General features: G+C 40.5%; 1 protein-coding gene across 1 annotated transcript; it reads left to right on the top strand.

Annotated features, from left to right (window-relative positions):
• Positions 1 to 900: 900 nt before the first annotated feature.
• bicc2 (bicaudal C homolog 2) lies at positions 901 to 11653 on the top strand (the record flags this gene model as incomplete). Its single annotated transcript, XM_079249537.1, has 19 exons — positions 901 to 1180; positions 2215 to 2261; positions 2566 to 2635; positions 2738 to 2817; positions 3317 to 3478; positions 3578 to 3631; positions 3767 to 3982; positions 4098 to 4349; positions 4516 to 4647; positions 4932 to 5121; positions 7056 to 7186; positions 7291 to 7499; positions 8043 to 8148; positions 8724 to 8763; positions 9879 to 10042; positions 10674 to 10869; positions 10972 to 11135; positions 11320 to 11419; positions 11523 to 11653. 19 exons carry the CDS (start codon positions 901 to 903, stop codon positions 11651 to 11653), a joined length of 2724 nt encoding a protein of 907 aa, XP_079105663.1.
• Between the last annotated feature and the right edge of the window lie 1944 nt (positions 11654 to 13597).

Here is a 13597-nt window from a genome sequence, read left to right as displayed (position 1 = left end):
CTAAGACAAGAGTGCCAAAAGCTATTTTATCTTCTTTTATTTTTTTCTTTTCCCACTAACACTTCTTAAATTACTAGATTTATTTTTACACTCTTTGGGCAGATTAGATCTATTTACTGGAAACTACTCAGCTGGATATTTCAAGAAGGCTAACCGCAGATTCACAAGCTGCAAACATAAATTTAAACAGTTGTCAGTAATCCAATGATTGCACAAATATAAAACTTTTGCAAAGTTGAATAGAAAAGCATAATTCCTTCAATACTGACACAGGATGCTTGGAAAGAAACATATTCCAAACATTGTTGAACTGCTGCAATAGACCCCTCTGGAATCTGGAGACCTCTGCAACCTTCTTTTGAGTAAAGGGAGAAAGGGCAGACATGAAGAGAGGAGCAGTGGATGGCTGGGTGATCTGTTTGTTTTGTTAGCTGTGTGTGCCGCTGTGAGGATGGCTTTCATGATGTGTGCGAGTGTTTGGAGAGACATGTTTCCTGTCTTATCACAGGCCTTCACTATCTATCCAGATAATCTGTCAACGTTGAACAGAGGATTACTGAGGATTTGTTCTGATTCTCAAGTTGTAGGTTGTCTTGAGTCACCAGTGAGGATCAGACAGTGCTTGTGTTGTTTGGAGCAGAGACTGTCCTTAAGCATCCTTGCAATGAAAGCCATTGCAGCAAATCCATCAAGCCTCAAACGGCTTGAAGGAAGAGAGAAAAAAGAGTTAGAATTAAGCAGTAAATTAAGTAAAAGGGGCGGGAGATCTAATGAAAAAGCACAGGGGGTGTTTCTTGCCCCTCTCTCCCCCTTTTTCTCTCGCTGCTGGTCGCCTTGGTCACAATTGCACAAACACTACTCTCACACACACACAAGCACTGACGAAGGCTCAGTCCTGCTATGGCCACCAGCACCACAGAGGACAGCTCTCTGGTCTCCCCGGCCACCGTAGCTCCCCAGCAGCCTGACTTGGAAACTAACGTAGAACCCGACTCAGCAGCGAAGGCTGAGTCCAGAGAGGCCCAAAGTGACAGACAGGAAAAGGAAGAGGAGGAAGAAGAGGAAGGAGTAGTAAGTTCTACTGCAGGGCAGGAGAATGCTAAAGGACAGAGTCTGGATCCAGAGTGGGTGGAAGAGAGATTCAGGATCGACAGGAAGAAACTTGAAACCATGCTGTATGGTGAGTGATATCAGGTGAACTCCATAGAAATCTTTTTAATTGTTTCTATTCTCACATTTGGCGTCATACAAGTTGTTCTCCTTGATGGCTGTCATGACCCCCTTGCTGCACGCAGCCCTGTTATCCAACTCAGCCTATGAGCCTTTGAGGGCCTCCAGCTGGCTGCACCCTTGTTGCTTCCATCAGTAACCGCCACCTCCTCAACTCTCATTGCTGCATCATTGTGATTTATGACTTGCGGTGGCTTATGCATTCACAAGTCCTTTTGGTTATTATCATTCTTGTCTGGGGAGCAGAGGTAACTGCCTCTGTTAGTTATCGCTGCTTGGCAGGTTTATGACAAATGCCTCCCTTGTGTCACAGAGGAAACTCTGACTGTGTGCCGCTGCAGTTTGCTCATCATGGGATGGTGCTTGAGTGGATCCAGTTCTGATAACTGTTGCTTGTTTTTGAATGTGTGTGTAGATGTTGCGTTTTGGGCTGTTTGGACAACCTCAGACAGACAGTAAATATTGCTTCTCATCCTTTACTGTAATAAACTGGCATGTTTGATTTAATATTGGACACCAGAGGTTGCTTAATTTTTTTGTTGACTACATTGGGAGGTATTTGTGTCAGCAAAATGTTTTTGATGTGATTAGCTCTTACTTAGCTAATTTGTGGTTGTCTTCCCCGACCACCACCTTCCTGCTCCACCCCAAGCTGTTCCCTCTCCATTCCTTAGCTTCAACCAGCGTAACCCATAGAGATGAGGGGAGGGGGTGAGGGTGTTCCTGGGGCTCTCTCTGAACCCTGTAAATGTCACCATGGAGCGATGGCCTTTTAAAATTGTTTATATTCCCAGAAATCTCTTGTTGGAATTGCTTGGCAAATTTCAACCAAGTGAACTTTTAAGTGTTGACTTTTCACACTTTGGAGTAAACAGAACAATAGAGAACTGCTGACCAGCAGAACCTGACAGTAAATTCACACTGCAGCAGAATTTACACTCTATCTGCTTGTTGCCTTTGTTCACCTAGTGTGTTTTTTTCCAGCTCCAAAGCAAGGAGACGGGGAGACAGGAGAGGAGTTTTTTGAGAGAGTGAGTAAAACTTCATTGGAAACTTTCTATTCATCAACCCAAAGATGAAACAACAAAGGATATCCAATTTGCTCTCCTCTGTAATAATCACAGTTGCTTAAAGTCCTTGGTGGAAACATGTCTGCTACAGCTTCAGTATTTGTTTCAGACTCTGCATCAAGTCATTGAAGTTTTCATGGAGGTGATAATTGCAGTCTTTGAAATGCAAATGAGGCTTTGTATTCTTAGAACAGAGAGATCCATCTGTGTGTGTGTGTGTTCTGAATGTGCATATAGTGACAGCGTTTCTCATGTGCTTCCATAGATGATGAGAGAAACTAACACTCAGGTGAAATGGCCCTCCAAGCTGAAGATAGGCGCCAAGTCAAAGAAAGGTGACCAAGTCTTCACACTTCATGCAAACCAGTGCTCTGTCACATTCCCACACAGGTTTAGTCATTGTAAAAAATGGCTTTAAATCTCCTATTTCCATTTAGATCCACATGTGAAAGTGGAAGGGAAGCGAGCCAATGTCATGGCAGCCAAGAAGAAGATACTAGAAGTGCTGGAAACCAAGGTGAGTAAGTTTACAAGTAATTTGCATTTGATAAAGAGCTGCAGTTGTGTTATTATTTTAAAAAGACAGATGAATATTGATTGTTAGACTACGTTAAAGCTGTTTTTTATTATCAAGAAAAAAAAAATTACATAAGAACTTCAAACATTCACAAAAGCGCATGTATTTATAAAATCTTTTTTTTTTTTATTACTCTGGCTAATCTTGAATTTACTGATTAAAATAAGCCTGTGCCTTGCAGCAAGCGCCTTCCTCGTGATATTAGGTAACACCCTGCAGGCATGGGCTGTTTTAGTTAATTTAGGAGATGGTAGTTTATTCAAGATATTTTAACCCAATAAAATGCTTTGGTTTGGATATTTCTTATATGTTTCTCCTCATAAACTGTTTGGAGCAGCTGTAGAAATATTCAAATGTCCTTCATTGTCTGCTTCCAAGAACATATCAAGTCATGTGTGGGCATCTGCATAAATGACATCAGTGTTTGTATGAAAACTAGGTAAACAAAGTGACTCTGAAAATGGATGTAGCCTATACAGAGCACTCCCATGTGATTGGAAAAGGTGGTGGGAACATCAAAAAGGTGATGGAGGTCACGTCCTGTCACATCCACTTCCCCGACTCCAACCGCCACAGTGCTACAGGAGAGAAAAGCAACCAGGTAGCAAAGTCACATCTAAACGCATGACCAGCTGCCGCCGTGGGAGGAAACAGATTCATCTATATGATATATATATTTTTTTTTTCAAATTTCTGTAAGGTCTCCATCGCTGGGCCCATAGAAGGTGTGGAAGAGGCCAGGAGGAGGATAAGAGTAAGTAATCTATATTGGCAGGCACTTTATTTGTTTCAACACTCAATTTTTCGCAGCTATCAGAGAATCTATTGCATGTTTTATTTGTTACAGTTTTATTCATAAACCTGTCCCCATATGCTGTCTATCTTCTAGGACCTCCAGCCAATGTCTCTGACCTTTGACCTGCCTGTAAGTCTGGTACCCCAGGCTCTTCCAGATGCAGGTTCACCTCTCATCCAGCAGGTGGTGCAGACTTTAGGGGTGAATGTTAGCTTCAGGACCATACCCCCTCAGCCTCAAACTCAACCTTCCTTTTATGGGAGCTGCTGCACCGTCTGGGGGCTGCAAGGAAATGCTGCTGCTGTCAAAGTCAGTATGAAGGATTTCGCTCCACAAAGTTACAGTTTAAACACAACAGATTTAAGGTCAAGTTCTCCTGTATTGGGGAATATCATGATGAGCGTTGCATATATCATCAATACAGAAGGCAACCTGCATCTTGACAGAGCTTCTGCTGGGATCAGAAGCAACAGGTGGTGTGGTGAGCAGCCAGCTGGACGTCACCTCTCAGCAGCATCTCTTCCTGCTGGGACAGAATGGTGCACACTTTTTAAGTGTAATGCACCAGACCCAAACCCAGATCATCCTGCCGGATCTCAGCGCTCCACAAAGTCCTCCCTCACTGCTCATTCAGGGCAGCCCTGATGGAGTGTGTCTGGCTCGGCAGCAGCTCATGGTAGGGTGGGATTGTTATGGCTTTGTTTAGTGGAAGCAGGTCTTTATCATAAAACATGTATTATTCCATGTCTGTATTCTTGTGCATATTTACATCTATATACTGTATCTCTCTTTGTGGCTTTGATAACACATTTTTAATTACCCTTTCCTTCTGGAACATCCAGGACTGTCTGCCTGTGTGTTTGATGTTTGACATGCGTGAGGATGGCGAGGCCGAGCCCTGTAAACTAGCTCAGATCATGCAAAATCTGGGGGTCTTCATTAGCGTTAAGCCCAAAATCAAACAGACCAGCAAGGTAGGTGTTATACAGCTGCTTTTTGTTTGAGGCACCAGCTCAAAAAATTGTCATTTTGTTCAGTGTCAGTCCAATGTATATAAAGGGAGTTCACATTCAGTCTGGAACCACACTATGGAGCCTGTGATAATTTATTTAATGGATTGAAATATTTACTGAAACATTTCTTGAATAATTCTCGCCAGTTTAAATTTTGGATGTACATCTGTTCTCCCCCTGTGGATTCATGCGCTGCATCGAGTTGAATAGTGATAGAAACATCTGTGTTGATGTATATTTATCAGTCGGTGGTGGTGAAAGGTCTGGAAAGGAACATCTCCTGCCTTTATGAGGCCCGCCGTCAGCTGCTGGGGTTGGATTCCTGTGAGACCACCAAGGTAACGGGAGTGAACCCTGACCTAGTGATTCCTGGCAGTGGCCTGACTAACTACTGGCTCAACATGTTGCTGCAGCAGCTTCGTCTCTCTGAGCAGGGTGAGCATATGCACACATGTCTTGTGCAGATATGTTTCTATCCAAAAATTCAAGGAAATCCTCTGAATTTAATGTTACAGTTTAACATGTCTGCCTTTTATAAGGACATCTGGTCAATCTGTCCACAACTGCTCTACAGTCAAGCTTTGAAAGCTGACTTTTAATAAGTAATTTACAACTTCCATGTACACAATATGGCTGAGGGAGCGCAGTCTCTCTTTTAGGATGCTTGGACTATAAACACTGTACTTTCATTTGTGGTGTACACACACAGAGCCAGGATGGAGGTGTGTTTTGTAACTTGTAGAGTTCAAACATAAATTGAATTCAACAAATCTAAACTGCATATCCAGATAAATTCTGAAATATTTATCTAATTATTGTGTTGTAAGAAAATCTACAAGTCAATATTGCATGTCTGATAATACAAGTCATTTATTTGGGTTCAGTCAGTTTTTCTTTCCAGCTGAAAGGATACTTAAGATGTTACATACTATATATATTTGTCTAATCACGAACCTATAATGGAGAAAGTTTTTGTCTGTGTCTGCAACCAAATTGTGGTAAAACTGTGCTTTTGTAGAACTTGGTTGCACAAAAAAGGAACTAAATCCACTTGATTTCCATTTTACATGCAAACACATTGATTAGATAAAAAAAAAAAAAAATCTATATTTTCTTATCTTTTAAGTATTTATATTCATAAACGTGAAGCCGGGGTTAAAAAGAACACACAAAGCTTCAAATACAGCTTGTCTTTGTGGGAGTCTTGGTCTCCCGTATTATTATTGCCAGTGCATTTTAACTGATTAAACAAAAAATCCACGAACAGACTTTAGGTACACTTAACAATACCGGATATTTGCAAATATGTGAAAAACATGACACATCAGAAAAATATAAAATATGGTTATTAAGTTGATATCACAATACAGCAGGGGCAACGAAATGGACAAATAAAAATAATACTTACCACACTGCCTCCTTATAATAATACAGTTGCTGTGCAAACATAACAAAAAATCTTTCTTCATATTAAATCATCTTATACAAGAACATGTTACACAAGCAAAATTATAAACCATCATTTAAAACAAAAGTTTTTCTGCCTAGCACATGCAATGACATCCAACACACATGTGCTGCTCTCTCATTATCGTCAACATTCCTAGCACTGCAACAACACAACATGTAGATTGAAATCAATATATTAAACAAAACTCAGTCATCATATAACATGATTGTGCTGATTGCTTATTAAATAGAATGGTTTACAATTTCTTTCCTCACCACTGGCATGTGCAATCTTTCCCTTCCAGAGTGGTTCCTGTCTACTTCCTGGAATTATTTTCCCATGAGCACCTCAAACAAGGAGATCACCTGTACCAACACATTGATAACCCCCTGCTGTTTGTTTGGTCTTACCAGCAATATTAGATAAAGTGGATTTTGGAAACTATTTCTACACTAAATATTCTGTTCTTTTCTTCCTCTACCTGGTTATATATGCAAACAATAAAACATGTGAACACATAGCATTATATACAGAAGTTACTAAGCATTTCACTGTTGTAGTTTCATCATGTCCATCATTGTTGGAATAATTGAATTTTTTGGGAGAGCAGCATATGCATTCATTTTTTTCCATCAGTTTTGAAAGTCAGGAAAGGTGAAAACAGCAGGATCAATGGCAAATATGGGCTCTAAGTTTTGACATTGGAGCAAAAACTCAGTGTATGAGTGCCATAGGTGACCAGTTAGCAACAAACCTCCCTGTCTAAACTTTCTTGGAAAATTTTAAGTGTGTTTTGTAATAATCTGATGGTTTATTTCAAGCACATGCAGACAAAACTTACAAATATTTTTTTTTAGTTTAATACAACAAATATGCTAATAAATATGTCATATATGTCATACCTCTGCTCTCTGATCAGCCTCTGCACCTGAAACAACTACAGAGTTATCTGGTACTAAACCCCGGCCCTCACCTCCACCGGGCCTCACTTCTCCCACCGAGGAAGGCAGGACAGGGCTGAAGGGGACAGAGAGTCGGCCGCTGGAAAAGGTCTTTAAATGTTAACATTTAGAATGGTACCACATAAAAGACCATTAATTTTCCCTGATTTAAAAAAAAGACAGAAAAAAGACTTGCTTTTGTCCTCTTCTTAGATCCTTGAAAATGAATATCAGTCTGGCCAATCAGAGGATGAGGGCACCGAGGTTTTGGTGATGTTGCCAGCTGAGGTGTGTGATTCAGGGAACAACAGCATCAGCAGAATGGGCTTGAATGGCCGGAGGGGGAGTCTCCAAAATCCAGAAATCACTAAGATCCTCAGCCAGGGTAGACGGCATTCAACAGGGCAGGCGCTGACGTACAGGTGAGAAGTCCCAGATGTTTGTTACAGATATCCTTTGATGATCTTTCCCCAACATTAAACTAAGTGGAACTAAGTTCAAAGTCGACTCATAACTTAATGATTAAATATGGACCTTATGGAGACCAAGATGCTGCATCCAGATGGAAGGTGACTCATCATTGTGGAGAGGTTTTGTTCCCACGGCAATGTGATTAATATAGGTGCATACACACAACCACCCACACACACAGACTTGCATGTGCTAGATCTGTCAAGAATTTAGCACATGCATCTTGCAAACACAGAAAGACCACACACGAAAAAGACAATCTGTTGACTTAATCATAATAAGCTTTTTGCTGAGTTTTTTAATTTGCCATTTTGCAGCTGTGTAGATATAAAACTTTGTGGAGCTATGCAGCTTTGATTGGATGCATTTTGTATTTATAAAGCATCATGAAATCGTCTTTGAAATGTCCCCATAAAGCTGATGTTTCACACAGCCATCACACTTTCACCTAACCTTGTCTCAAGGTGTGTGCGTGTGTCTCACGAATGTGCCAGATTACTGGGCGCCGAGACTGAAGGAGGGAGGAATGAGTGGAGGAACAGCCTGAGGAGAGATGTGGCTCTGGCGGAGATTGTTCATGCTGACTCATCCAAGGCTGAGGTGAGGAAAACAGGAATTGCAGGCCTGTTCTTTATCTTTTTTTTTTTTTTTTTTTTTTTTTTTTCCCGCTGTTGTTGTTTTTGTTTTCCATAAGTGTTCTGACAAACTCAAGCACTCCACCCATAGGCAACCTCCAGATTCTGAGTAATTCTTCATGATCAGTCACTGAAAACTCTCTTTGCTCTGTTGGACTCCACGTGAACTAGAGTAGGAGAAGACAAGATCAACTCATTATTTTCTGAATTCAAAATAAAATGACAAGACCATGAATAACAGCAGCATTTGATGTAGGTGATTTTGTAACGTATACATCCATGACCCTTGTGGAATTTGATTTCAGGAACAGACTTTCGTGATTGTTTCCTTCCTCACTTGTTTGTCATTTCACTTTCAAAGGTTACTGCAAGGAGGTTTCACAAGTTTACTGCTGCAGAGGCAGGAACTGTTCTATCATGCAAGTGTTTGTTCCTGCTGTAAATTAGCTTCCCACTGCCTTTCCTGAACAACCATAGGAGGAAAAAAAACTCAATTTCATGCATTATTTACCTCCTCTATTTGTTGTTTGTGCTTTGTAGGATTATGACTATGAGAAGAAGAAACTGCAGGCTACCAGAGGTTAGTGCTCGTAAATGTTTAATATTTCCACTTGCCTTACTATGGTTTCGGAAACATTCTGCTACCTGTTTATTAATACACATGATATCCTACAATAATATGTTAACATACATTATGTGTGGCATAAAAATGCCCAAATACGAGTGTTATTTCTGAAGCTATGGTGAGAGGAAATGACAAAATATCTTCTTCTAAACCTGTGTAACAACACTAACCTATAAAATAGTTTGCTTTGTTGTCAATATTTAGTCATATTTTTGCTTAAATACTGTAAATCCATATGATTAAACTAGATAAACTGGGTTCTTCCTGTTTATTTGAGAAAATTATGGAGGCAACACACTGATATTTTAAGCACAGGCGGGCATTTTGGCACTGCCAACTGTCAAGACAACTGATGAGGGGGGGGCGATTTATAGGCTGCACCATACCAGAGTTATAATATACTAATACTAGCACTGAAACCATACTCAAACTGGGATGGATACACAATGCAGACACCCTAACACACACACACGCACACAAACACACACGTACATGTATTTGCACTGATACACATGTTGCAAGCGCTGCCTCATCCATCACGCAGAATGAGAGACGCTGAGGGGACCTACAGCCAAATGGTACCAAATTTCCTCTGTTGTTTTATAGTATTATAAATTAGCACTTTCAGTAGGCCATCTGCCTCACAGAGCTATTAAGATACCCATATGCCAGTATATGAATGGGTCTTTACTCACACAGATACTCACAGGCACATGCGAACCAATCAGAGTAATCTTGTGGATACTGTTCTCAGTGGGTTGTTACCATTTTTAATCATAAATTCACACATGCAGGAGAGTCAGACTTTGTTACTAGACTGCGAATACTTGGAAATTTTTGTTTTATAATGTGCCACCCTCTGGCGATAAGAAGTGGTTAGTTATTTAACACAGAAACCCACACTTTGTTGTGGATATCATTATAGATGGTATCAATAATCAAATTTCACTCACTACTAAAGATGGAAGGATCATAGTTTCTGTACATCATAGTACAACACTGTGTTTTTATTCCTGTAACTAACAACTCTACTTTTTCCCTCTTTGTGTTTGTGCTGTATGCACCGTCAGCCATGCAGAGGAAGCCGGTGGTCACGGAGGTACGGACGCCTACAGACACCTGGAGCGGCCTTGGCTTCTCCAAATCTATGCCTGCTGAGGCTGTCAAAGAGCTCCGCAACATCAGCCGACGCAACTATAAACCTTACCTCAACACTTGCAACAATCAGCAACAGGTATAAATAAATCTGAAACTGTGAACAAGGACTTTAAAGTTTCATTGATGATTTAAAATTTAGCTGCTTTAGCCAAATTCATTATTCAGTTTTTTTGTCCTTTTGCTTTTTGCTGCGCTTGTTTCATTACACTGCAGCTTCATTTCTTGCTGTTACCCTCTTACAGTGTGAAGCATTTATCTCTCCGTGTGGTAAGCCCACAAATTTGTACGCTCAATTGCTTCGCCTCTGATATCTCCACAGTCAGTGCAGTCACTGCATGGCAACATGTATACCTGACCTGTTTTAGCACATATTCATGGCTCTTTTAAAACATGGTGAATGCATGCCTGGCTGTCAGGTGGAGGGAGACTCACTGCAGATTAAAAGAAAAACAGACATTCCTCACATGAGGTGAATTCAGCAGAAGAGAGGGTGAATGAGCGGATACAGAAACATAACACGCCTTTTCTATTATTGTGATGGATAATAAGTCCACACACATGCTGAGTTTGTGAACACTTGGAGCCATTTTCCAGATTAAAAGAGAAAATGATGAAGAGTAGGGTGATGCTGTTGGCTGAAATGTTCAGAGATGAAGGAAACAGGAGTGTATCAGTAAGGCTGTCTCTGTGTCTCTGCCTCCGTGTAGCTGTGGGCTGCTCAGACTGGGAAGGTATGTAACGGCAGTGACTCTGAAAACTGGAGAGACAGACGAGGGTCCACATCCCTTTCTGTTTCCTCCTCTTCATCTCCATCCTCTCCTTCCTCACCTCCACCAACCTTTTCTACCTCCTCCTTCTCTGGATTGACATCCTCAGTGAACAGTAGGAGAAGCGACAAACCCTGTGAGTGGCACCTTTGCTGGCTTTTTCAGGCTTGATGAATCGTACTGCATCTTTTTCCCACAGGCACTGTAAAGCTTCACCTTTGAAATTTTTTGTTTCTAGTGGAGAGTTTTGTGAGCAGCTGCTATTTGGATGGGATGTGCACATCCAGAAGGGCATCAACCTGCAGCCAGAGGAGCCCCTCCCCAATGATGACAGATGACCTGTCTGAGCTGCTCAGCCAGCTTGGTCTTATTAAATACATTGATGTGTTTGAACAACAGGAGGTAAATACATGCTGAGAGGTGCAGTTAAAATTATATTCCTAAATTGATCAATTACTCATGCCGCTTGCTGGCTTTGACTAACTAGATATCTTTGTTGCACACTCTTTCTTGTAAATCAGCCAAAACAGTAACATCAGCAGCACCAGGAATGATAATCCTGATATGACTGTGTGTACTCACCTAGATAGACTACCAGACGTTCCTCACTCTGTCCGATGAAGATCTGAAAGAAGTTGGAGTCTCCACCTTTGGAGCCAGACGTAAGATGTTATTAGCCATCTCAGGTGAGAATTTCCTGTATCTAAAAGTCATATTTGCTTCACTTCCTGTCAAGGTAGTTAGATGAATTTCCATCATCTTGTGAAATCATTTGTCCCCTCGAGTCAGACCTGAACAAGAGCAAGCAGAGACCTTCAGATACACCTGCTGTAAAGCCTGGCTACCTGGAAGGCGGTGCAAGTGGCAGACTTCCACGAATCATGGATGTGGAAGTCGCAACTCAGAGTAACCGCTGGTGAGAGGAGACAGCAAGCAGCTCCAAGATCCACATAACTGTTGTGGAGACTGAAATTATGCAGTGACACCAGTGAAAGAAACTCAACTGTATTTTATGTACCAGCACTGGAGTAGCATGAATTTGCCCAGATTTAAATCCAGTGCCTTAGTTTTGAACTATAATCCAAAGCTTTTTTTTTTTTTTTTTAAATTTATAATTCAAGACAAGAAGGATTTTCCTTCCAAACCTGAGACATGCTCAACACCCTTCTTTGTGTTGGATTTTTTGGCATTGAGTGCCTTTCTTATGCAAATTCCATACTTTGACAATGTTAACTAAAACATATATGCAATTGTAAATAGATGCTTTTTTTTTTAAAAAAAAAAAAAAGGAAGAGCTAATATAATAGTGATGACAATTAAAATGTGGTTAAATTTTATCTGTTGACTTTGTGTATTTATCAAAGAGCAAAATGCCAGAGAATAATGCCAGATTTAATTTAGGGGCAGTGTGGTTATATGGAAAAAGCCTTAAATCTACGAGCCACAAGGACGCTGGTATGAAATGATCAAGAAAAATGTCATGTAAGCAGCTCCAGCATGAACTCGTGGTTCTCTCTGAGCTACTAACACCACCAGAGGGCATCAGTGCTACACTGAGTTTATAATTACATGTGTTGCATGAAAAATCATGGATTTGTTAAAAAAAAAAAAAAGAAAAAAAAAAAAAAAGAAACTGCATTATAATTCCTGGTGGACAAAATGGAGTTAGTACTTAAATATTTAGAAAAAGTAATCCAGTATAGACAAACATGAAGAAATAAAATACATGTTTTGAGTTTTTTTTTTTTTACTTCTTACCTGAATGTTTTATGCTGATTTATCATCACTGTCAGAAATGATTAATGTCTGAGTAAGAGACTGCGCCCGGCAAATGAGTGTTATCAGAGGGAGCTCTCTCACCGTAATTTGCTAATTTGGAATCATCTTGTTGGGTAACATGTGGAAGTGAAGGATCCAAGATACCGCTGCTTGGGGGCATGCATAGGTCTGATCTGTTCAGGGACTCTGTCAGCTGGCTGCTTCTGTGGTAGCCGAGCATGCAAGAGAGAGTGAGTGGAAGTGGTGGGCTGTGACACATTAGAGAGAGATGATCCCCTACTTATTACAATGTCTCTGCCAATTACATAGGCAGGCTTTAGACCAGAATCCGGTCCTCCTGGAGCACTGGTGGATTTGCAGCCTGTCAGGTAGTTAATTGCACTCCCCTGGGTCAGCAGGTCTAAATCGGTTTGTGATCACAAGGCAAGAATGAAAATAACCAGTAAAATGAGCGATGCTCTGAGCCATGACAACTTTGGGGAGTCACTTGGACTTTTCATCTGTGGAGTAGAAGTGTTAGTACATGGTCTGGATACATGTTGGATATGTGAAATAAAGTTGTGATCAGACTCCATTTGGCGCTTTACATTTTTTTTTTCTAATTGAATTCCAGTTTGAGACTGAAATTAGGTTATATGTATTTTAAATAATTAAAAGAAACCTTCTGTAGCTTTTCATCATAGACAATAACCTGAGCCAGAGAGGGAGAGACATTGATCAATAAGGTATTGATCAGGATGGTGCATTAGTAACAGATCCTGTATTTCATGAGATTTAAAGTATAAATCACCACAGATTTAAGCTCACAAACCAATACTGAAAGTACTGCTGTTCAAGGTATCAGTGTAGAAAAAAAAAACCTTCTGGAGGAATTTAATGAAAAAGTCAACATACATCACATGTTTTCAGCATTTATGATGTAATAAATATATTCACCTGCCATCAGGGAGGAATGGGGAATGTTTTACATTTTACAACAAAATTTGTTTATCTGTCACACAGTAATTTGTGTCTCTTGAAAACCACAACGTGTTTATTAAAGGAACAGCGTGACAATTCGGACAATATGTTTATTTCCTGCTAAT

This window comes from Telmatherina bonti (genome assembly GCF_933228915.1).
Source record: "Telmatherina bonti genome assembly, chromosome: 12".
Classification (NCBI taxonomy): domain Eukaryota; kingdom Metazoa; phylum Chordata; class Actinopteri; order Atheriniformes; family Telmatherinidae; genus Telmatherina; species Telmatherina bonti.
This window is presented reverse-complemented; position numbering and strand designations above follow the sequence as displayed.